Below are 25697 nucleotides of genomic sequence, written 5' to 3' on the forward strand. Positions count from 1 at the left end.
CCCATAGAGGCTGAACGCCCTTTGGATGGCACTTGGGAAGCTGAATGAAAGAAAACACTGGAGAGCAAGGATGACCCCCTTCATCTCCCCCTTTGACAGTGTTTCTTCTTCTTCTACCAACAGCCAGACAGTAGCAGCAACCCAAATTCCACCTTTAAATGGCCCAACATCCATCCTGAGACACTTGATTCAAAGTCTCTCCTCAGGTTTTCTGTGGTTCTATAAGCACCACACCACCATGGTAATGCTTTTAAAACTACAAGAAAGAGGCAGAAGGAGTGGGATTGACCAACGCTGACTTTTTTAGTAAAATACGCCAATGCAGTCATCTTCTGGCTACAAATATCTATGGGAAGAGTAGATGTGTCCTTTAATAACAGAGAGAGTGCTTAAAAAAAGAACATTTTATTGCTGTGTTGCCTTCACCCCAGTAAATTACAGCATTTTCATTTTCCTGTATTTATTGCATTGAAGTGTTTATATCACTGTGAAGCAAATATTTGCTTTCAAAGGTCAGTCGCTGTATCTCTCTTCCTCTGGGGACAGACGTAGGTCTCTCTGAGCCTTCAGTATTACTCCATACAGATTATATAATGTTCTTGCTAAAGGATTCTTTACTGCATCTTGGCACTACTGAAACAGCAGCTGCAGAATTCAAAGTATAATAGGCAGTGCCTTCCCATTAGCCAGTCTGTATTTCTCTCTAACATTTCTGTGGTGCTTCTGTATGAGCACTGGCATAAGGGACGGGACTGTCGGCAGGGAGTTGGATGTGAATGACCCAAGTGCCTGCAGTTGCTTGCATTGTGTAGCAGACACAGAGCACAGCCTGGAACATGCTGTACACCGTATTTTGTAGCAGTGTTTGGGCTTTTTTCTCCTTTTCAAAGGGCACCGGGGATGTTTGTGTGTGAACCCAGAGGATTTCCTTTTCCGAAATGGAAAAGCCAAGGTCCACATTAAATTTTGAGGCTGAATTTGTATAAGCAATTACCAAAAGTACAAACACAAATTGAGTGAATGTAGGGTCTGTAACTTCTGTAGCAACCTTTTTTTTTTTTAATCAAATTTTTAGATTGAAAGTGCTTAACGTATTACATTCCTACTTTGGTTTTCTGATTTGTCATCTCTGCAGGGACCGTAGATAAAATAAAATGTAGTTTAAGTTAAAAGTACAGAGTACACTTTGGAGAGTTTTTTCCAGTTATATTAGCGATTCCCCAGGTAATTGTAGGATTTTGATACTTGGTTCAAATTAACTTCAATGAGAACAGAATGCAAAATATCAACTAGTAACAAAAATATAAATTCTGCAAGGAATTTATTACCCTAAGTCCTTGATATTATCTTAGGCCTGTTTCGGTTCTGCTTAAACAAGTGCAGGTTTCAGTGGGCCTGAGCCAGACCTTATGCTTTTGAAAGTCTGTCTAGTATCAGTAAGAGCAAATTCATCATGGTTTAACTTTCCTTGACCATTCCTGAAATTGTTAATTTTCAATGTTTTAAAACATTAGGAGTTTTAAATAAAAGGTTTTTATAGGTGCTCCTAAGAAACACTATAGAGGGAGAACTGTTAATTTGTACTTCAGAGCAATAATTCCTTTTAAAACATAATTCTTCTCTCACCAGGATTTTTATTGATAACAGGGTCTGTTGTTGGAAATTCATTACACTGGAATGGCATTTCAGCCTAAACAGGAGTTTTCAAGGAAAATCCTATCTCTAATCTGTCCTATTCCACATTATAAATTGCAAAATCTGAAAAAAAATTTAAACTCATTCCCTGCCATCTACAAAATATATGTAGTTTATCACACTGTGTGCAAATCAGTAACCTTTATTGATTCTTGGGCACAGTTTTCTATTAAATAAAGTTGAATCAGCACAGCTGCGGGGCACTTCTGTTTATGACTAAAACTTGATGTAAAATGCCTTGTCTGGAAGAATGCTTTTTGCTATTTCTCAATCCATGCTAAGTGCTTCACAAATACCAAACAATCTCAATAAACCTGTCAAGTTCGATCACTTGCTGCACAACATCTCTCTGCTTACAAGCTCTGACACTTTTTTTAGCTTGATGCAAAATAAGACACGGCTGTCACTAAGATGCCAACTGATGGCTCTAACAAACCAAGAAGGGTACCTAAAACAACCCCACAAGAGCATGGAGTGACAGGACAAGGGACAATGGCTTCAAACTGACAGGGAGTAGGTTTAGATTAAATGTTAGGAAGAAATTCTTGACTCTGAGGATGCTGAGTCACTGGAACAGGTTGTCCAGAGAAGCTGTGGATGCCCCATCCCTGGAAGTGTTCGGGGCCTGGTTGGATGGAACTCTGAGCAACCTGGTTTAGTGAAAGGTGTCCCTGTCCATGGCAGGGGGCTGGAATGAAATGATCCTTAAGGCCCTTTCCAACCCAAACCATTCTGTGCTTCTGTAAAAGTCTCTCCACGTTTGTTTCCTTTTTTCTTTGCACCACCCATTACCACCACTGGCTCATGATCAAAAAAAAAAAAAAAAAAAAAAAAAAAAGGTAAAGAAAACATCAAAATCAGGCTGGAATCTACCTGAGAATGGAATTTGCTGTGATTTTTTTTTTATCTGCAGAGACTGACCGATAGTCAATAAATAAATTGCTGTTGTCAGTAGAAGCCCTCATGTCACCTCCACTCACTTACAGGTCTGTAATTATTCAGCTCACACTGGATATGACTAGAAAATGAACCAAATTCCCTGCTAGCATCCCACCCTCTCACTGATGCATCACCTCCCACTTTACAGCTAGTGAGATGATACCAACAGACACAGAGCAGAACCACTTTCCTGCCCATCAACATCTATATGTATTTACAGTTAGATCAGTCCCAAAGCCCTAAACAAATTGTCCTGATTTAGGCTCAAGCTCGGTGCTCCTCCTCTGCCAGCACAAGTGTAGCGAGGGGTCCAGGCAGAGGAGAATATTTTAACCAGATGCTCAAAAACTAGGTCCACAGACTTAGTCTTGGTGTTCTGGTACAGAGGCTATGCCAGAAATATTTCAGCTCTGGGTTATGCCTCAGTCTGGGAAAAAACCACAATTTGTGAAGCAGTGACCAGTGCTAGACCCAGCCAAGTAGGACAGGAGTTTGGAGCATGGTTCTTTACCAAAATAACTTCTTTTTATTCCAGCTGAGCATGCTCCATTTGCTGGCCAGGAGCAGTGTTTTTCTGGAGCTGAGTGCTGTGAAGAGCACCACCAGCACAGCAGCAGGGTGGGAAGGTTGGGGTGGCCTTGAGAGTATCCCCACACCTTCACATGCCCTTCCAGAAGAGACCAGTTCCCGGTTTATCTTTTCCTCCTAAATATCCAAGTGCACCATGTTTTTGTAAAGCTCATTTCCTGCTCTTTGTGAGCATCCTTGGAGTGTCCTATACCAGCCTGAGTATTAGCCATGAAATTAAGCTCTGCCTTTGCACAGCTGGGCTTGCAGATGAGTTGCCTAAGCTTGGTCCTTCACACTGCTGTGACCATGCAGCTGGCAGGACCAGGTGGCCTCCTTCTCCAGCAGATATTTAGGCTCCTACACATGGTGTGACCCATCACAAAATGCCAGCCTCCCTCTGACAAGGATGTGGCGATGTGCGCAGTGATGAAAGTAGAATATCGTGCCAATAGCTGCAGGGCTGACTCCTCAAGATAGATTTCTTCCTGCTGTAGCTTCAAAGAGGAAAAGCAACCACGAGTGAGGGCACAGCTAATGTGAAGGCATGAAGGTCACATATTCCCTCTCAGATAAGAAAAACAGCAGATCTGTTGCTGAAGCTGCAGAGGAAATGCAAGGAGCTGTCTGCTTTCCTTACACCTTTCTAAGCAAACAGGGTGTGATCCAGGAAATATCCCTGCCACCCAGCTATACCTGCTCATACTCCTGATGTCCTTATGGAGAGCACCATCAAAGAGAGGGATGGTTTAATCTCCAATACGTAGCAACTTCTATTTTAACAGAGATGTTATTACTAAAATTTTAGAGCCAAGCTCTGCCCTGACTTATCTTGTTTCATAAAGGCTGCATTTATCGCAAAGACAGGACAGAAAACAGCCCCCGGGATCCTGCCTTCTTTAGAGCAGCTTTGCTGAAAGGGGCTGCTTTTGTCCTCTTTCTGTAATTGAGCATGATGGCATCTGCTTTATGGCTGTTTACTTGCAGTCTCCCACAACTTCCCCACCTCCTCTGCACCTGCAATTAGGTTTTCCTGTAATGAACAAATCTAACATTCAGTGAGCAGTAATTTGCAATGTGCCATGCTTGAATCAAGCAAAGAAATAAGCCGGTGTTGTTGTTATAAAGACCTGACAGATGGTAGGAGGGCCCGCCTTTCTTAATCAAGTCATGCTCACTAATCAGAGCTAGCTTGAATTTGTAACAAAAAAGAAACCCTACCAAATTGAGGATTAATGGGCTGCATCCTGACCTCTGGTTAGGACCAGCTCAGGGGTGTCCTTCTGTATCAAGAGGGATAACAAAGATCAGAATCTGACCCACTTTGTGGAGAAGTTGAAAATACCAGTTAGGTCCTACTGTCACTTCCCCCAAAATGAAGGGTTCTCCCATGTAGACGTCTCCCAGTCTAGCTGTAAATATTATTTGATAGTCTGAGCTATAGCATGGTGGATAAGTCATTAGCCAATGAAAATACGCAAAGTTTCATAGTCATTAATTTAATTACAAATGTGTTAGCTGAGCATCCAGCCCTCCAAGCAATGCAGCTGAAACATAGGACGTGAGGGGCAGAGCCTTGACCTTGACCTTCTTCACATTAAGCCTTTCAATTCTAGAGAAGAATGAATGGGTTTCAAGATTGTTTCTGGCAGCAAATAGCATCTCCTGTGTGTCCAGCTTCTGTATGAATTGCATTTGAAAGGCTAAGAAAAAAGGAAGGATTTGCTCTCTACATAGGAATTACTATCCCAAATGAGACTTGGGGCGAGGGCAGGGATGTAATAAAAGTGCTTTTGTGGGACTGATGTTTAAGCACGGCTCCTAACTGCACTGCTTCTCTTCCTTTCGCTGTCTTCCAGGCTCACAAAGCAGCTGAGTGCAAATCCTGATCCGCAGCGTCCCCAAACACCCCCACAGCTAAAATGGCGGAAGACGCGGATATGCGCAATGAGTTGGAAGAGATGCAGCGGCGTGCCGACCAGCTCGCTGATGAAGTGAGACCAGTAGCTAAACTGGGAACTTGGGGCTGGGCTTGGTGTGAAACACACAGCCAGAAATAGGAGCTGATCCCACAAAGGATTTCTAGAGCTCTTTTCCATCAGCTTTACACTGAAAGCAAAATTGGAAATTAAATGAGCTGGGGTAAAATTTAATGTTGTGCTCAGTCCAGATTAGGGAATTTATTGATCATGAGTTTGGTTTAGGTATTAGATTGTGCATCAATTTGGCTGTCCTCAGAGCAAAAGGCAGCAATTTAATATTTTCTGAGGATTCCTTCGATTTGTCAAACCTATTAAATGTTAGAAGTCACCAATTAGGTTTCTGAAGAGTCATAGCTTAAAACCACAGGCTTTATTTTTAAAGTGGAACACCTGTGGTTCCGAGCAGCACCGCCACAGCGTGTGAGCAAGGGGAGACAAGGGGAGACTGCAGCTGCCTCGAGGTGTGCTGCATTAGCCATCCTCAGAGCTGGAGATGGAGACATCACCAGTGCCCTGCTGATGGCCTGATCTGGAGGGGAGGGAAAGAGTGCAGGAAAAACATCCTGTCAGCATGAGCCTGCACATTAGCGTTGGAAAGCGTAACTTGCCGAATCTCAGTGGTTTTTCCTATTTTTTTTCAGTCCCTTGAGAGCACCCGTCGAATGCTGCAGCTTGTTGAAGAGGTAAGGACTTGCATTTCATTTCACTTCCATTGTGAGCAGAAGTGATGGAGAGCCTGACACTGGAAGTGGCTTTGTTTAAATTCACACTGCTAGGGCCTGGCCATGGCTTTACGTGCCACTGTCCCTGCTCATCCCTACCCCTCACTAGGGCTGTGCAAGACATTGTTCCCTGGTTTCCAAGGCACCGGTTTGGTCATACCTGAAGATGCACTGAGACAGGATTCTGGAGATAAATGAAGGAAACAGCCTCTGAAGGTGACCTAGAGTCAGGGACAAGTGGCTCAGTTTGCTGCAGAGCTCTGGGAGCCTTGTGCCCGGACCACTCTCACGTCCTTGGCATAACACTGCAAGAGGGGAGGTGAGAAGGGCCCTTGATCCATTTTCCCAGTCTGCTTTAAATACTTGCCTCTCCATAAACACTTGCAGTTATTTATAGAACATTGGTCAGCACAGCATTTAAATGCTATTTCTTTGTGTATCTCTCAAATATTTATCAGGATTTCAAGGCTCACTCATGAGATGTTCTAGATTGACCACTTTGCAGTTCTCTGATTTCCCATGGTGCTAAGGAAGGGGATCCTGGCTTGGTCCTCACAGCTAATACCTGCCTGGAGGGAAAAAACCAATTCACTCAGGCCATATTTCACCCTCTCCACAATAAAGGGGTTTAAAAGTTGGGAAATCTCAACTCAGTTTAGTTTAGAGTGTTCAGCTATCAGGTGATGGAAAACTTTGCTGCTGCCTGACAGGACATATTATTTTCAGACACCATGCAAGCCCTGGTGCTGGAGCTGGTGACATTTTTAATCAGGGTCATCAGCACTGACAGTCCCAGTACTCCTGACAACCAGAGGAGTCTCCAGCAGAGACAACGGGAAGAAAATTACATCAGGTCTGGTTCAGGAACAAGAACAACCCCAGCCGTAGGCTTTATGGCCCTGAAATCAATCACCACTGTGAAGATCAATGGAGTCCAGCGGAGACAAAATTAAATTTCCACGTACAGACAGACAGATGGGTCACTGAGCATAGTCAGCATCGCTTCTCCTCCACAAACACTTTAGATCAGGGCCCCTTGCAGCCCAAACACTCTCTTGTCTCACGAGCAATCTGTCCCTCTTTGCTGCTCAGTTCCCTGGACATGCCATTCCTAACCACCACTGACGTCAGTTCTGTGCTGGATGCAGCTCCTGCTGAAATCTACTCAACAACAAGGAAGAGAGGCTCATATGAGTACCCCCACAGCACAAGGCAGGAGAGCCTGCTGCCCCAAAATGCCTGGGATCTAAATAGACAAGGCAGATGATGAGTGGGAAGGAGAGGCAGGAAAGGGAAGTGATTTGCTCGGGGCCAAGCCATCAGTAAATATCAGCCCTGCCTCTCCTGAGCCGTATCTGTGCGGCCTGTGCGCTGCCTGAGTCTTCCTAACATATTGAACCAGCATATTGTGAATGCCACTGGAATTTCAGTACTAAATCACAGCAAATGGCAAAGTGGGAGGAGAACTGGGACTGCTGAATTTACCAATGAATTTATAGCACTCTTTGGAAGAGCTCGGCGTCTCTGGACCTGGCGTTTATTCAGATGCCACAATATCTTCCTGTCCAAATAGAGAAGCTGCTAAAACTAGCACTGAGTAGTCAAGGGAGTTCTTCTAAAATGAGCTGAATATTATTTTCACTAAAGTGACTACAGGAGACCTTTAAAATTCTTCTGTGGCCTAAACAGCTGGTTGATTATTCCAATCCCTTTTCCTAGGTACTTTAAAAAAAAAATGCAGCATTTAGGGAGTGAGAGATTTTATTCCAAAAAGACAAATGGTGAGAGTATTTGAAATTGAACTTGCACTGCTCTGATTCAATAATCCCCCAAAATCCAATTAGACTTCCTCACTTAGCAGAACCTGTCTAGTAGACAGAGATAGAAAATACGAGAAAGAATTCTTTTTACTCTGTTCTCTTGATACAGCAGATCTGTTCTTCCTTTCTTAGGAAAAGGATGCCTCCATGTTTAAGCGTTATTACTGTGTACATTTGTATGGATTAAACAGGCTGACTGGACTCCATCCTAGAGACAGGAGAGTGCTGTCTATTCAAGGAAGCCCCAGAGCCATGGAAGACCTAATTGCAGGTCATAGCCCTGCTTGCCCCAGAAGACTATTCCGAGTTTAGAGACTAAGCCCTGATGCTGTTCCCCAGGAACATGGGCAAGGAAAACCAAGGATGTCATTGTTTCTTGGTTTTATTAGCCAGCTTTGCAAGAAGCTGATTTTTCCAGGCCTGGCACAAGAAGGGAGGCAAGAAGTGTTACAAAAGCAGCCACAGCTTTGCCCCAAGGCAGCTCCGTACTGGAATGGCAGATTCCAAAACCCAGTTTGCTCCATGGTGCCCATTGTGTCCAGGCAGTGCAGTTAATCTGCACTGACCAGTGCTCTTTTGAGCCACTCAGTGCTATAAATACCTGTATTTTATGATGATGCTCTGCAATGTTTGGGCCAAAACATAAAATAAAAATGAAGTGAGGCAGAACAAGTGAGACTAAATACAGTTTGTAGCTGACCTTCTTTTTATGTTCAAGCTTTTTTTCTCTGAGGCAACATTATGCAATGCAGAATATCATACACAGGGAGAAAAGCTGGAATTTTGCTCCCATCTCCCAGTGCCACCATCATGGCCTTTAAGGAAAATCAGTTGCAGTAGTATAGGGAAAAAAGGATGTTTTGTAGCTATGAAGCAGCAAGGAAAAAATAACACGAGCCGTAGTGGTAAAAGCTCAGAAGAAAGCACTTAGGAATGTACAGACAAAAGGGCTGTTTTGTACATTTAAATCCAGACAGGAGTATCTTCTGTCATGTGAGGTGTGAGTGAAGTATCAAAGGTGAAATGCTGAGCTATAAATGTTTGATAACTGGTGCTGCCCTACGCAGGATACTGAACACACAGAATGCCAATTTACCAGCTGTGAGTGTACCCTGACATTTATTATCACAGCCAAATGCTTCTTAGTCTGAAAAAAACAGAACAAAAAGTGCTCTATTAATTCAGAGTTTGGCCCAAACCTTGTCAAAGCTGATTTGAAATTCACCTTTGATATCATTAGACCTATTGGAAGTACTGAACTATTGGAAGTGTTCTCCTCAGAAAAGTGTTTTAACCAGTGTAATTGCACATATCTGGCACGAGGGAATGTGATCCCTAATTCTGGCCTCTCTTCCTCCAGTGTGTTGGCCAGAGGGAGAGCAGATTCACGTGGGCTGGGATGTGCTTTACCAGGCAGAGCAGCAGTGTGTACCTCTTTAATCAGGGAGACATCGGAGCGTTAACAGCGTGACAGGGAACCTGGAGCAGGGGCTGAGCAAATTCATTGCTACGGATGACTAAAAAATGTTTCTTTGACCACATTTTTGTCTTTAGGGTGTTGACAGTTCTCTTTAGTGTCTGTGGGAACTGCTAGCAATGTCAGCCTGTCCTGGTACATAATTGTCTGTATTAATTTATTCAAAACAAACTCTCTAATTCTGGATTAAAGCAAAATTCTTCATTGAAGTGGAAGTTTATGTGTTCTTCACACAACTGAGAGTGTATATGTGTCTTTCAGGATACCTCCTGAAATGAAGGGAAAGTGATTTCCAGAGTTTGGATTCTCGATCTGATACATCATCCCCTTACAGCATTAGGAAAATCTTCACTCAGGCTAAACCAAAATTTGAGTAGCTGCCTTTGGTAGGATAGGACCCAACACACTGTGTTTCTGGAGGGACTGATGAGCCCTTTGAGAAGTCATTCCAATTGTCTTCCCACTTTTATTTCCATCTTGGGAAATTAAGTTCTGTAACAGCAATAACAAGAAATGATACAGCAATGCAATTCCCCTCCAAAGTGCTAGGCAAATTTTAGTGAACATTTTGTTGCTGACATGCTTTGAGTGAAACCCTCACAAAAAATCCCAAACAAACAAACAAACAAACAAAAACCCAAAGCAAAAGCAACCAAAAATTTTTAAAAAGCTATTATAGAAGACTAAGGATAATGTCTATTAAAGCCTCCAAAAGGGTTCCCAGTAATGCTGTTAACCAGGCTTCACTGAAGCACTGCCAGACTAAAGTATCTATGAGTTGTATTAAGCCCAAAGGTTTAAAATAATATATTCTGGTTCTTTGATTAATAGCTTTGCCAGTGGCCAAATGGAGAACCTGGGCATATGTGCTTCATATAAATGATGCAGAATCCAAACCAGTACTGCTTGTTCATTTGCTTTTATTCAAGCATTAGAGCTGGGCTGAAAGATTGAAGGACATAAACTTGCCTGAAATGTATGGGGTCTGTTTCACCTAATGTGATATATTTTTAAGTTGGAAGTGTTGGCCTCCTGCCCTGAAGGGTCATCTCATGTGCAAAATTATTTTATATATTATATATTTTACCATCTGCAGAATACCTGCATTATGGATAAACAGAGGAACTCCAGGGCTGCAAGTTTAATTCCTCAACATTAGCAATTCTTGCTGTGCCATTTTCTTATAAAGGACAAGAATGTGAGAGGTTGGCTGTGCCATGGCAAAATCCAGCAGTCCAAATTCTCCTCTCAAGTGCAATGAGAAGACAAGGAGACTCAGAAGTTATTATCAAAAGAGATAGGTGCTACAGATTAAAGAGCTGGATGAAAATGGCATGTGCTCTGAACTTTCTAGGGTCCTGTGAAAGATGCATTTTTCATCTCTCTGGCCTGATCTACCCTAAGCATTTCACTTTTTTGAGAACCGTTGTTTTGCTAAAATAATACAGGATTGCCTCTACAAGGACTGGAGGGTCTGAAGAGATTCCTCCACTGCACAGGAGGGAAGAAATACTCTAATCCTGACCAAGGTGGGAATTGAACACACAATTTTGTAACATGATGGACCCCGCTAGTTCTATGAATTCATGGCTTCCCACACAGGCTATCACTGATATTGGGGAGCACTGGATGTGTGTGGGAATCCTTCCTGAGCCCTCAGGAGCAGCCAGAGCCAAGCACAGCCACTGGGCCCATGGTGATGTGAGTCTGTAACCAAGGACTCAGAGGCAGAGGCTGTGAAACCTGTCCTTCTGGACTGGCACTTGACAGCAGAGCTTTCATCACCTCCTGTTCCACACTCCCTACAGCCAGCCCAGGTGGCACCTGCTCCACTGAGACCCAGGGGTGTTTCTGTGGCACTGCCAGTGCAGGAAATGCCAACATGCCTGTGTGTGCCCCCCAAACACTCTTGTTGGACACATTTCTCCCCCTCTATTTCTTTAACTGAGGTCTTGTACTTTCCAGAGATGCCTCAGTCTGTTGTCACTGGGGATCAGACACAGAGTGCTTCTCTCCTGCTCAGACATCTGGATGATGAACACATTTTTGGAATAGTTCTGTCTTACAGAGAGGTTTGGGTTTGTGTTATCTAAGATACCAGCCATAATGGAAATACTGAGCTTTTAGAAAAGTCTGGACCTATTTTAAATGCACAAACATGATTTATTTTTTGACTGATTTTACACATTTAATTCTTTTTGGAGGAAAGCTGTAAATTAATGCTTAATAGAAATTTGGAACAGAAGGAGATTGTCACTTGATGTCTGAATCACATCTCATCCTTTTCAGTCACCACCTCTTTATTAGCTTCAATATGCTTTGGATTAGACCACAGACGCAGACAAGTTTATTCATTGCACACCCTTTAATATTTTCACATTTGTGTTAATGCTGTGGCAGGCTGTTTGTAAGAGATACAGTGTTGCCTGATAAAATTAAATGGCATTGATGGTCAGGTAAAGAACAGAAAATTTCACCTCTTTTGCTCTGTGTAAGGATTTGATATGAAATATAAACCATAGGGTCTAGTTGCTGAGCTCATCTCCCAGCACATATCTTGTTCAGGTCACTGGACATCTTAGCTCTATAAAGGTGGTTTGCTTAGATGTTAAACACAGCAGCAAAATAAGGTCAGAGGGTTGAAGAGCAGTAGATATTTCTCAGCCCAACTATGTTTGATTCAGCAAAAAGTTTTGGAGCTCAATATTTGGAAGGGTCCCATGTCAGACTGCACTCTATTTACTGAAACACAAGGTAACTCAGGACCCAAGCAGCCTTCTTGTGTTTGCATGAGTTTCCATGTTTGTTAAAATACATACGAATCTAGGGGGGGAAAATTCCCTGGTTACCAAGAGTATAAAAAGATCCAATAAAAAACTATTGTACAGGCTGTGCTTAGCAGACACAGGGTGCTTAGTGCCCCACAGAAAACATTAGCTAATTAAAGGTGGTTTCTTTATTCTAAACTGGCAAACCTAAGATGAGCCTCGCACCCTAAGTTTCTAAAGGCTGCAAAAATGAAAGCTGGCTGGGATTCAAGTAAATGCAGTGAACTTGAAGGGAGAGAGAGCAGCAGTGGGTTCCTGGTAGATGGCTGACCCGAGGGCAGCAGGGTGCAGCAGACCTGGGGGAAAGCAGGAGGCCTTTTCTGTCCATCTGACAACTCACACAGGGACATTTTACAAAGAGACAGCCAACCAGCCTGCACACATCTGATGCTTTCCCCAGTTTCTGCAGTGATGTAGACATTGCAGACATGAATGGGGGTGCAGGGAGAGGCAGAGAAGAGCACAACAAGAGGTACCTCGTGTCCCTCTTGAGCCGAGCAGGATCCTCTGGAGGCACAGCACAGAAGCACCAGCAAACAGCCCTGAGCGTGGCAGGGCTGGGCTTGTGGCTGGGCCAGCGTGGGCTGTGGGAGCCTGGGAGTGCCCTGTGAGCGTGGGCAGGGCAGCTCATGGCCACAGACTCTTCACTGCACCCACAAAAACTGATGAGCAGTGAGAAGGGCAGCTGGCAGGTAGGATAACATGAGGTCCTTGATTTGCCTCCAGGAGTGGTGAAAAGCAAGAGGGTCAGTCAGGAGTTTAGTTTTCTGTTCCTGATGTAGCTGTGCAACTGTGGGCATCTCCCTGCCCTCTGCAAAATTGACACCACCACCCCCTTTATCTGTTTCACAGGAGCATGGATCACTTTCTGTTCACAGCAACAAGTAAATTACTGCTGCACATGTCCAGGTAGCTCTGCTGTCAAGCTGTCAGGCCACAGAGGACTTACTTCATCTGTTATTGACATGCAACAGTCAGGAGATCATTCAAGCCATTAATTATTCACAGATGTTATCACTGCTCCAAGCACAACAGAGCTGGTTTCCCCTTTGTAATTAAAAAGGAGATAATTTGATGTGTGATATAGCTGAGTACCACAGCACCCAGGAAGCAGAGACACCTGATCACATCCCAGAGTGATGATAACACATAATAAAAATTGTACTTGTGAGAGGTGCCCTACCCCTGGCTTAGGGAGGTGGGAGCTGTGAATGGCTCAGCTTTGCTCCAACCCTGTACCCAGCAAAGGCAGTGGTAAGATTCCCACTAAGCTCTGGGAGCAGAGGCAGATTCAGTGTGTAGGTGTTTTGAAAATCCTACCTTCAAGCTCAATTCAAAGTCCATTAATGCTAAAGGTGTCTGTAGACTGAATTAAAACTTGGCTCAAACCCATATCTATTAGATCACTGAGCCAAAAAATATGGCTTAATCCTATTAAATATTAGCCTGCTTTAAACTGGATTTCCTAAGTAGGTAAGCTTTCTGACTTCTGTCAGCAGCAAGAGCTGTGCACAAACCACTGTGCCACCTTCCCAAACATGTTTGTGTCATACCTGTTTTCCCTGGGAATTTCTCCTGTGAGATTCACATCCACCTACAATATCAACACCCTCATCCTCCCCTCTCCTGCTTCAGTGGACTTGGAGATGAGCCTTCTCTTTTTAGAGATTACTCTTGTGTAAAGTGGTTGTTTTAATCTCAAGGTCCATGGCTTTGTGCTTTCTGCAGAAGTTCGGTATGCCAGTGAATCCAGAAGGACTGATGGTACAATGGAGAGTACCTAGCTCCTCACACAGTGTCCAGGCACATAAGGCCTTTGGACTGTGCCATCAGCCCCTTACCATTCCTTTCACTGTTTTTCTTGTGTCTTCCTATGTCCCATACCAAGGGCTGAGTGTTCCCTCACTGATCTCTCTTTCTCTCTCTCTCTCTTCTCCCCCTCTCTCTCCTTACCTTGCTACCACTATTGGGATGTAGAGTAAAGATGCTGGTATCAGGACTTTGGTTATGTTGGATGAGCAAGGAGGTAAGTTCAGATTGCTTCAGTAAGGAAGTATAACCCTTCTCAAAGTGCTGTACTGACTGTGTGCAACCCTGGAAATGAGGGACAGAAAATGCGTGTGGTTGTGCATGAGAACCCCAAAACCTCTTTGCCTTTAGCTTTGTTCTCCAGCAGAGAAAAATGTATAACAGCTGCCTAAAAGTCTGTACTTCTTTTGATCTGCTTCCCATTAATGTCAAAGAGAGCTGCAGGCTGAACTCAACCAAATCACCATTTGATTTCAGCAAGCTTTGGGTCAAGATCCAGCTACGTGACGAGAAGATTTGCCTCTATAAGTGTAAAATCCAGCATTATTTATGCAGGTGCTAAGTAATTTTCCTACTTAAATCACAAGTGAAAGACATGCAACAATTGCATCCCAAGAGAAGGTAAATGGGTTTAGTTTGTGTAAGATTCAGTTGCTTTTAGTACAGTAGTGAGGCAGTGGGAATGACAGAATTTAAACATTAAAAGGTATTCCACAATCAGCTCATTACAAGTGTCCATATAGGAGGTTTCAGACTTACACTACCTGTCTGCGGATGACAATGACAAAGACAGAGCCTGATATATTCAATACATTCCAGGAAATTACATTTTTTCCCTTCATAATATTACAAAGAAAAGTTAGCCTTCTCTCCCTCTCAATAAAACTAATAAGTCTTCATTTTCCATAGACCCACAGCCCCAGGAAAATGGTGTCTCCAATAAATCAACAGAGCAGAAATTTCTGCTACTCTCTGTCAGACCAGCCCCCCAAAGGCCCTTGTTATTATTTACTATGTGGCAGGACACAAAATTATTATTAGGAAATGTTTTCTGCAGAGGCAATGCTGCGTTACTCATCAAACCTGGACAATGATAATAAGCCAGGGTACAGAATCCTTAGGAAATGGACTGCAGAACACAACAGGACCTTTCCAGTTTTAATGTCCCTGCCTCTCTGACACTATAATGAATGAAAAGTAAAAGTAATAACAGGACCTAAATGGAAAGTCTTTTCTTCTATTTGCTTTTTTTATGTATGTCTCATTGCTTTCCTTCCATATACCCCATTTAGGGAAAGAAAATTTAACCAAATTTTGTCAGATCGATTTGTCTTGACAAGAAAAATATCACAGAGAACATTTTGTTGTCTTCAAAAAATAATGGCAGTAGAAAAACTATCACCAAATACAGAAAACCAGAAATTACTTATGTTGAAACAGATATGGCAACTGTCTAAATAATGTGTTTTGTTTCAGCAGTGGATTATATGGTTGTAATAAATCACAAATATTGTCAAAGAAAGTATGTTAATACCCAGGTGCGTCTTGCAATGTAATTCACAGGCAGAATACCAGAAACTTTAGTGGCTACTACATATGTTTCTGTTCCTTAACTGCTCTATTTCCACAGACTGCTAGGGAGTTTTTTTTTGTTTTAATCCTGAATTTTCTGGGTTTTTAAATTATTATTTTGGAATTCTACTATTGTTAACCCCTGTATTCAGAAGTTTTCTGAGTGATTCACTCTGTAGCCATGACAAGGACAATGTGAGTGAGCCAAAGAGCTGAGACTGGACACACTCAACTCTCTGGAGTCCAGGGAGCTCAGTATTAAACCCTTATTGAGAGTGAAGCCTGCAATGCTTGTTGTACAGTCACAGATGCAGTTAGTCAATACCTCCAGCAAAGACTCAGGTCTTGGAGCCTCTTTAAATTGGTTATGGTCATGCCTTAAGTGGTTCAGTAAATTTAGCTTATGACTATACAGTGTGGGTTTCTCAAGGAAAACAGCCAAATAATGTTACCAACCCTGAAAATATTGTAACCTTGTACTATGCTAAATGTTTAATTAAGTTTTCTCCATTTAACCATATGTAGGTGTAATAATTGCTAATTTTTTTTATTTCATTTTAGTCATAAAGGACTTACACTACTGGGCAAAATACACTAATGATGACTTTGAACCCTCTGTAATTAGTGCAATGTGTGCAGCTCACGCAGGTCTCAGCAGATTATCAGATTAGGGAAATCATTTGCTAACACTGCCATGTGATCTCTTTGCAGCTGACTGCACAAGTCACTTAAGATTATTAGGTGTTAAATATACAGAAAACATGACATTGATCTTTGCAGTGGGCGGCAGGCAGAAGATCTAATCTCTGCACTTGCTGGAAGCTCTATTTCTAGGTTTCCTTACAAAATTGCTTGTTTTGAAGTTAAACAGACCTTACATGGAAAAACCTTTCTGAGCCAATTCAACCCAAATAGTGCAAAGCAGAACGGATTTTCTGGTATCAGTGAGCAGAAGTCTCTGGGATCCTAAAGGCAGTAAGCCAAGGTAATTTCCCAATGCCAGGTATTTGTACACCAAAACCAGCCTGGACAGCTGCTCTTGCCCAAAGGTTTAGCACAGCTGGCTGCACAGCAGGTTACAGAGTCTGTCATAAGCCACAGAGATCTGGAGCTTCACGAGAGCTCCCTGTCTCACAGAGAATGCACTCCCATAAAAGCTCGAGACTCCTCCAGTGCCCTCTGAAGAATGGGAACCTGAGTAGGGAGCCCCTCTACAATCAAGAGTTACCATTTTTTGGGTCAGGTACTGTCACCCAAACCAGTTGAACACAGCTCTTCCCAGGGAGCCCACAGGAAGGAGCCAGGAGTTTAGATTTTCCTTGCTGGGTTTTTTCCCATCACTAAGAAAGTCATTCCCAGACCACATGTGCATCCATAATGCTTACAGTTTTTTAATCTGGCCTTGAGTCAAGCTCCCTTAATTAATGATATAAATATAAATATGTATATAACCCTTTAAACTAAAATACTTGTATTTTACATGGAAAAATAAATGCTGCAAAGGATTATTGAGCAATGGGAATTCCTCTGCCTCTTTAACATGCTAACTTAGAAAAATGTTAATATCTGGATGTATTTGGGCTAAAAGCAAACAGTAGAAATGAAACTAATAGTACAAAGTGAAGATATGAAGGTAAACCTGAAGTGCTAACACAGAAAATGTTCCAGGCTGTTAACTCTGTTCATCCTTAGGAAACTCCCATCACTGGACATCATAGCAGGGTTAAAGATTTGGACCTTCAAGAACATTGTTTGTGTGATGATGTCCTCATGCAGTTTATTACAGAAGAATTTTGCTCTTGTATTCCAAATGAGGTGCAGGGGAAAAACTTTTCCAATAACAACAGCAGCAGCACAGTAATTTTTCATCCAAGACAAGACGGAGGAATGGCCACAACTTTGATAAGAGACATAGAAAATGTCAGTGCAATTGGAATTTTCTCCTTGCACCATGAATGCACAAACAGCAATGCTGGGGAACATGGGGAGCAGATTAATCTACCTAGCAGATCTTACTCCAGATCAAGCTTATAAAGGACATAAAACTTGGAAATAAATGGGCAATCCCACAAACAAAAGCACTGGCACACATGCAAGCTGACCTCCACTGCTTTTGCAGGAGTTGTGGGTTTGGCAGTTTTGTATGTTATGGCTAATTAGCAAAATAAAAGGGGACTAACAACTACTGCAGTTTTCCCAGGCAAGATGGTATTAATTATGCTGAAATTGTAGCACAGAACAAAGGACAGATGAACCCCCACAAAGCAGGTTGTGCCTTTGTCTCCTGTTATTTTTAGCAGAGCTCCACGTGGGCTCGCAGCTCTCCCCTCCAGCTTTGTTCCAGGGGTGCCTGTGCCCAGCAGTGCCTCTCAGAGCACAGCTAGGTCAGAGCTCAGATCTCTGAAAAGGCTGTCCCACCGTCCATGCTCCAGTACGATTCTCCTTCATGGAAAATGGGATGACAGCCTGGCATTGGAAATAGTTCATCAGCTGAGTCTCAAATTAAACCCTCTTGTATGCAATTATGATTGCTATGTGTTCTTAAGATGTCCTTTGTGTTTTCTTCCTTTTTTTCCTAATTAAAATTGCCCTTGGGGGAAATTGCTTGCTGCACAATACTCCAGGCAAAGGAGCAAGTTCCAGCCTCCACAGGCATTAGCTGACATTCAAGCACAGGCCCCAGTATCCTGGACATCAGTGAAGGAATATTTGTTACAAATTACAGACGAGGATGCAAAGGTGAAGCAACACCACACTTGCTCTGTGCTGGTCTTGCTACCAATGCCCTTGGTAAGATGCTTTTGCAGTTTTTTTTGCTGAAGACACCACAGGAGCAGCTGAGAGATGCCCTTGCTACAGCTTCCCTGCCCCAGCCACTTCCCTAGATCAGTCACAGGATGGGGAATTGCCAGGATGGTACAGGAGATCCTGGCAAAGACCCACTGGCAAATGGCCACAATGCTGTGATAAAACTAACAGGACTAGCTTATGTTCCCTCAATTACCTTACAGGAGTAATTCACAAGTATAATGATACAGGTAAAAATCTATTCGTTTGTGCCTTAAGACAGACCATTTGTTTGCTGTGAGATCTGGAAGAAGATTTATGGTCCCTACCTTGCAATGAAAGTGATGTTCTCAGACATCAAAATACAAAAAGAGTTGAGCATTTTCCAGAGGGGGAAAAATGAAGGAAATAACAATGAAACATACCTCTGATGTGTATTCTGCCTCCAGACAGCATCAATTCTCTTAGGTATATATCATATACCATACATAAACATATAGGTGCAGCTTATTCAAATAATATTGCACTAAACTGTCAAAAGATGTTCAAACTCTGACCTTGAAGGGCCTCTCTAAATGGAAGACAAAAGACATTATCTCTTGTAGGCATGAATTTGCGTAGGTTCATGGCAGGATATGCCAACAAACTGTCTTCCCTAAAGCCTTTAGTACAGCACAGAACGCTGGAATAGGGAAGATCTGTGGAAACAGACATTAAATTAACCTCTCGATTGCCATCTGATTTCCTACCGGCAGTGATTCATTCTGGGCCACATTTTAATAGCAGTTATACCAAAACAAATCCAGCGTGACCCCATTAAGTTAATTCCACTATAATATTTATGCCTCAATAATTGTGGTTAGACTCATGAATCTATTTCCTTGCTTGTGGGACCAGATCTTTGACAGGTATAAATTGGCATTGCTCCACAAAGCCTGCATAACTATGCTGATTCAAACCAGTTAACAATCCAGCCCACGACGTTAACAACTAGCAAGTGGTTTTAGGACCAGCAGCCAGCTGTCTAGACTTCTGGGCTGCAAATATGACATGGGGTTTTTTTTTACACTGATGAGGTTTCCTTTAATGGAAGATAAATGAGTTGTGGCTCCCTTTCCTATTCAGCAATAGTCTAGGCATCAAACACAAATCCTGAAGTAGGATAATAAAGTCAGGCTTCTAGAGAGGGCTGTAGTAAAATGGAAGTCTTTGAATTGTGTCAAATATACTCTTCAATAAGCACTCATTTATTCAGGCAGAACAGAAAACAGGTAAAGACAGTTCAAAAGGACCTGTTACACACATGGCTTTAGAGAATGTGCATCTGGGCAAGGAGAACTGATTCCACTGAGAGCTACCAGTGGTACCAGATCTAGGACTGACCCATGCAGGGTGAACCTGGCTTTTGCTACTGGACAGACCAGGTTAGAGAAGCACTAGCAAGAAAATCAGTGGAAGAAAGATCAGACACCTGCCATATCCCCCAGAGCCAAAAAGCACGTGTGGGTCCAGCCGTTCTTGAACTGCCAGGGGGCTCTGCAGCGCTCGGAAGCAGGAGCTGGGAGCCTGAGACACAAGTGCAGCAAATCCCATCACGCTGCGTGGAGCAGCACCAAAGGCAGCTCACGGTGCCACAGCTGCTCCCCACAGCGAGAGCAAGTGCTGCTCAGCTGAGGAGCAGGAGCACAGGGAGGGCTGTCCCCTTCTGCCCCAGACTCACATTTCTGATGAGAGTGACTATCTGTGCCTGCGGACACCAGCCAAAGCTTCTGCTGAAGCCTACATTACAATGTGAATTAAGGCAATCCAGCCTCGCTTTTCTGGCTCTCTGCTCAGCAGTTTACCTGGCTGAACATGTACAGTCCCTCTCTCAGGTTTCCTTCTCGCTTTCCCAGTCCTTTGCTTACACAGTGTGTGCCCCTTTAGAGGGCAGTGCCAGGTAACTCTGATCCTCTAAATATATCCTTGGATTTGGGAACAATAACTCCTGTGGTACCAGGAGAGAGGCCCATCCAGCTGAGGAGAATGAGAACAGACAGCAGAAAGGCAGATGAATCTCACCATACTGACATGGCACCTCTCCTCCTCAAAGCCCAGGGTCATGTAAGAACTAAACAAAGAACACAAGTTCAATACTTGAACTATTCCAGCTTGAATAATTTAGCCCAGGATTTTCTAGGCCCTCGAGGGGTGAGGTTCCTGTTTCCTACTAAAATTAATTAAATAAAATTAATTTTAATGGGAACTGGGCCTCTCAACCCCCCAGAAAGCTTTGAAAAGCTAAACCTCAATTGTTATTAAAAACCCAAGTAAGAAATTAGGCATCTTCATGTTCTCAAAGAAGTTAAGAGGAGCTTTTTACTGACATCAATATGCATATGATTTTTCTTCAAAATTTTTCTTCTTCTTTCTTTTTTTTTCTGGATAGGACTCAGTTAACATCAGGGATGACATTAAATTCCTCCTATAACCAGCACTCTTAGTTCCTTCCTCTACAGTCTAATTCAGTGTTTTTCTATTCCATATGGGGACTAGGGATGTGTTTGTATTTTACTGGGACTGCTTTACTTTTCCTTGTTAGGTACAGTTACAATTTTTAATGGATTGAAATGCCACTCCAAGTACCCTTTTGGTCTTGGGTAGCATCTGAGTCTATCCTTTGGGAACAAATGGTGTAAAATGTAAATCCCATATAAAATGCTCTCCCTACTGCAGACTCCACACAAGACACTTGATCCAATTGAATCCATATCTGTTTACCTCAGTGGAGAATCCTGTTCCTACACTTTTATGTCATGGCATTCTATTCTTCTAGGACATTTTCCCCAGCTTTAAAAGTGAAAATAAATTAACACATTAAGTTATTCTGAGCCCCCAAGTCACTTAGAAAACCAAGTCACTAAGAAAACCCCTCAGGTTAGGTGGAAATATGCCAAATTTTGTTTAATGCCAGCAGAGAGATAGGGTCTATATGTGCCTGTTTTCTGGGCCTGGTGCTCCTTAGCTTGTCCTGGAGCAAAGCGGAAGTGACCCCCCTGAAGACATGGCCGTTCACCCAATGCCCGTTTCCATAAGGTCCCCTGGGGCCAGAGACAAGCAGCACCACAGCCGGTGACCCTCTCGCAGAGAGCATCCCGGAGTGGTTTCAGTTGTTCCTGCTCACTGAGGTTACTCCTGATTTGCAGCACCCACACGGGGAAGAAAACCAGCCCTGAGGCCACACTCAGGCTAGAGATCAATATCCAGCACCAGTGAAAGTGACAGGCCTGTTTCCTCGGCCTCTGGAAGAGAGGGTACCTCAACACAAGCCCTAACAGCTCGCTCCATTACCACTACCATTAACTACCAGCTCTGTCACTCACTAGCCACAGCAGTTGTGCTGCCCAAACCCACCCAATTCTGAGGCATTTGTAAGCGTAAGTAACGGAAGCGTTTTCCATGGAAGGCCTTCTTTTCTCTAATATTAACATACATAAATGCAAAATAATAACACTATCTTTCTCCTGGATGTCACTGTGTCTTAGTAAGTTGATGTATTGTATTATGTTTCTGGACCTTGAACTTTATAACCCTTCCTTTCTACATCATTACATCTTGTTTATATTAATATATTTCAAATAAATTACTCCTTTGTTTTACTCTTCCCATACTAATAAAAAAAATCTTCAGCATCCAATGCAGCATACATCCTTTCAGCAATGCATCAGCTCAGATTAATGCATTGTAATGTCATTATTAACTCAGTTCTACATGGTCATTTTTCATGTTCTGTTGAAGACAAAATCAAACAAACAAAAATACAATTCATTCCACACTGTCATCCCTTTGTCCTGACCAGAACAACTCGATCGTGTTGAAGAAGGCATGAACCATATCAACCAAGACATGAAGGAGGCCGAGAAAAATTTAAAAGATTTAGGGAAATGCTGTGGCCTTTTCATATGTCCTTGTAACAAGTAGGTACTGGGTACCGGCTCTGCTATGTGGTGTCCAGTTTTTTGTCACAGTGAATGTCTGAAGTTTTTGTCTTTTTTTTCTTTGTCCTTTTCCATCTGCTTCATTCTGTGGGGATAAAATACTTGTGTTTAATCAGAACAACTGGAACGCATCGAAGAGGGAATGGACCAAATCAATAAGGACATGAAAGAAGCAGAAAAGAATTTGACGGACCTAGGAAAATTCTGTGGTCTTTGTGTCTGTCCATGTAACAAGTAGGTGCTGCCTGCCTCATCTCTTTGAGCACTTAAGGCTGATCCCAAAGGCCTTGTGAAGCTCATCCTTGCTAGGCACATGGACAGGATGAGCATGTGGCATGCAGAAAGAACGATTCTGGTTCAAATGCATTCATTTCATAGCATAGACAACTGACTGGGAATTACTGTAGATGCATTAAAATCAGGCATACTGCAGTGAAAGCTTCACTGTTGACACCTTTTAATGGTAAAAGTTTCAACATTTTACACAAAGTGTACTGAGTGGTACTGAGTCCATTTTCCAGCGGACAAAAACACTTGGGGCTACCTTATTCCTGGACACTCTAAATTTTGAAACATATTTTCACAAAGAAGTTTCATAAACAAAAGAGCTGAAAAAAAGCAGAAGAGGTCTTGTTAAACATTGATCCAAATTGTGGATGAAAATCACAGCTTTTTTCATTGTTCAGCAGAAATAGTCCTTGATGAGATCTTGAAAGAGATGTGACGTTTCATAATTGGAACCCAACTTGAAATGGTTTTCATCCTGCCACAGGCAAAAAATTTGACAAAACCTCAACATGCCAAATTTCTTTCGTTTGGGTAGCACGTACACTAAGCAGAAATGTTGAAATGCATTGAATTTGCTTGCATGCCATCACACTTGAACGAAACCGTCCTCCAAGTAATGCCAAGCTTGTTTTAAATGCAAAATGAAAATGTGATGTGCGGTTATGTGGGTGTAGGAAACCGGGGACCAACCCAAAGTCCTTGAGGAATGGCAAATCCAGCATGCAGTGAGTAGGCATGAAACTAGGTTGCAGTGAAAACATTCCTAAATGGTTGGCCAGAGATCGTGCAGGAGACAAAGCAGAGAGAAGTGTAGCAGTGGTATTAAATTCCCTTTCTATGTGAACTTTGTTCACAGCCAAAGCCTGATCCTTCTCCAGTTATCAAGACCAAAAGGAAAGAGAGCTGCCATAGAGTTCATGGGGTATTTTGCCAAAAATCAGAAGAGCAGGGCTAGGGTTTTGCCTTATCAGTCACATTTATTTTGAAGTTAATTCCCTTGGGACAGAATTAAGATACTGCCTCCGGTATTTTACTTCTGTGTACCAAGGCCTGAATACTTTTTTGGGGTAAACATCTTGCCCAGAATAATTATAGCCTTGATGTGTGATGGGAGAGGGGGCAGGAGGAATGGGAAGGGCTGCATACACCCCTTTTGCAAGCACTATGAGCTCTGACAGGCCATAGCCCTTGCTGTCCTGCACCAGGGGAGCTGGTGCACAAGAGCTGCAGGTATAAATGCAGCGGAAACTTCACAGCTCCCACACTGTACGAGCTGTAAAAGCTCAGAACTGACAGCCAGACATGTGACAGCGATGGGATTAGCACCTGGCACGTGGCACTAAAACATTTGGCACTTTGCTACGGCTGCAGCGTCATGCTGCAAGAACAGAATGACTCTACAGGGGATGGAGGGGGCATGAATTTGTGAAGGGGCCTCTTCCCTTCTCCAAGGCATTCTGACCCTATCAGTCTGGAGCCATATTTCAGAGAGCAGCACTGCTAACCAATGCTCAGAGGATGGATGAAGAATGGTTTTAGAGACTGTTCCCTGAGTCACTAAGCCAGGACCCCCCTGGTATAGATAAGATGATGTTCTGAGGAGTGGAGTGTGGGAGAGAGAGAAATCCATACAGTTCTGGGCATCAGAATCACCATGATCCCCTAAAGCTCTTCTGGCTGGTGGGAGATTAATGGCATATATTTATAAAAAGATTATCCACTTCACATGTAACTCTACCCTGATATACAGTGAAAGTACAGTTCTCTGAGCCTTAAAAATATGTAAAGCTTGATCCTACATTCTTAGGAGATCGAAAATGCCCACAGCATGGAACTTTTACCAGGTTGCATTCGAAAGGACAACTCCTATTGACCGTGAAAGATCCAAGCTCCATGTGTTGACTTTAATTGGAAGTCCACAAGAAAACAAGAGATCAGATTCTGGGTGTATAAAATCATTTACCTCAAACACAGAAACACAGAAACTTTGTCTCACTGACAAAGTTGCACAGGTCCAAATAAAAGGCAAAACCCTGTAAATGTATCTGCAGCAAGAGAATTACTTTCAGGCATTTTAGAAATGCCAAAGCTGATGTATATTAATTAAAATTAATTAAAATTAATTAAAATTAAACAAGCCAACCATCATATTTTTAAGTCTTGACAAACTCTAATGGGAAATAAGCAACAGAACAGATGAGTATGAAAGATCCTCTTTTAATCTATGTTTTAATTCTATATTGGATCATACAACACATCTTCAGGCTCATTTAAAACTGAGCTGCTTCAGGGGGCATGGAGAGAACATGACACCAGAGATGAGTTTGTCATGTCCTTTCCCAAATCTCCCAGAAGCACGTTCAGTTCCTCCCCCAAAATCCAAGCCACAGGGCTGTTTATAGGACTGATTGGAGCTGATCAAGGAACAGGGAAATCACAGAGATTTGCAGCTCCCAGTGGTTTTGTTGGAAACAGACCCATTTCCAGAATAAAATCACAAACATATACCTATGGACCCCAAATCCTTACATTCCCCTGTTAAAATGCTCAGTCTTGTCTGGTGACCCCAATGACAGCAGCCCTAAATAGGCTGCACATGTCAATTTTCTACTCTAGGGGTGCCTGGATTTTAATTTTCTATCCACGGCAGCTCAGTCAAAAATGGCTCTCTGCAGGTTAATGTAACTGCCACAAAATACAAATATAACAAGTTGCCAGGCTATTTTTGAAGTCCTGTGGTTTAAAACTCCTGAAGGAAGTGATGATCCTTTTTTGCCTGTGTCTTGCTTATTGTGAAGGCTGTTACTGCTGATGCATTGAGGGTATGATGAACTAGTGGGGCAACTGTGCTTAGTGAGAATGCTTTACTTCTTATTCATGCCTGTAGCTGGTGCATGAAGAAAAACGTAGAAAAATTTCCCTTTCTGATGCTAGATTGCTTGTATCTTTTATTTTCTCCTGCACTCATTTCACTTCTGCCTATTTTACTTTTTGTCTCTGTGGACAAAGGTTTGTACATCAACTGTCGATGTATGATTACTATTTTCAAGTACCGATATATTATTTGAAAAATCTAATGAACCCTATGATAAAATCATCCCCAAATCACCTTGGAAAAGGTCAGTGGCATTTAATGCCTATTATGCCACATACATATTGAAAAAATATCATCAGAAGCCAAATATTTTGCATGGTAAAAGGTTAAATTGTAGCCAAATCTGTTTTTCTCTAAGA

General features: G+C 42.6%; 1 protein-coding gene across 2 annotated transcripts in view; it reads left to right on the top strand.

Annotated features, from left to right (window-relative positions):
- SNAP25 (synaptosome associated protein 25) overlaps positions 1-25697 on the top strand; it is a 60544-nt gene that overhangs the window by 26511 nt on the left and 8336 nt on the right. The window contains exons 2-5 of one of the 2 annotated variants that reach the window (XM_054629776.2): positions 5061-5195; positions 5825-5866; positions 14008-14056; positions 22037-22154. In XM_054629776.2, the coding sequence (XP_054485751.1) occupies positions 5124-5195; positions 5825-5866; positions 14008-14056; positions 22037-22154 (281 nt within the window). In that variant the 5' untranslated portion in view covers positions 5061-5123. Of the gene's footprint in view, positions 1-5060; positions 5196-5824; positions 5867-14007; positions 14057-22036; positions 22155-22291; positions 22410-25697 lie in introns of both variants that reach the window. The other variant, XM_054629774.2, reaches the window with a different exon arrangement.

This window comes from Agelaius phoeniceus, chromosome 3, assembly GCF_051311805.1.
Source record: "Agelaius phoeniceus isolate bAgePho1 chromosome 3, bAgePho1.hap1, whole genome shotgun sequence".
Taxonomy (NCBI): Eukaryota; Metazoa; Chordata; class Aves; order Passeriformes; family Icteridae; genus Agelaius; species Agelaius phoeniceus.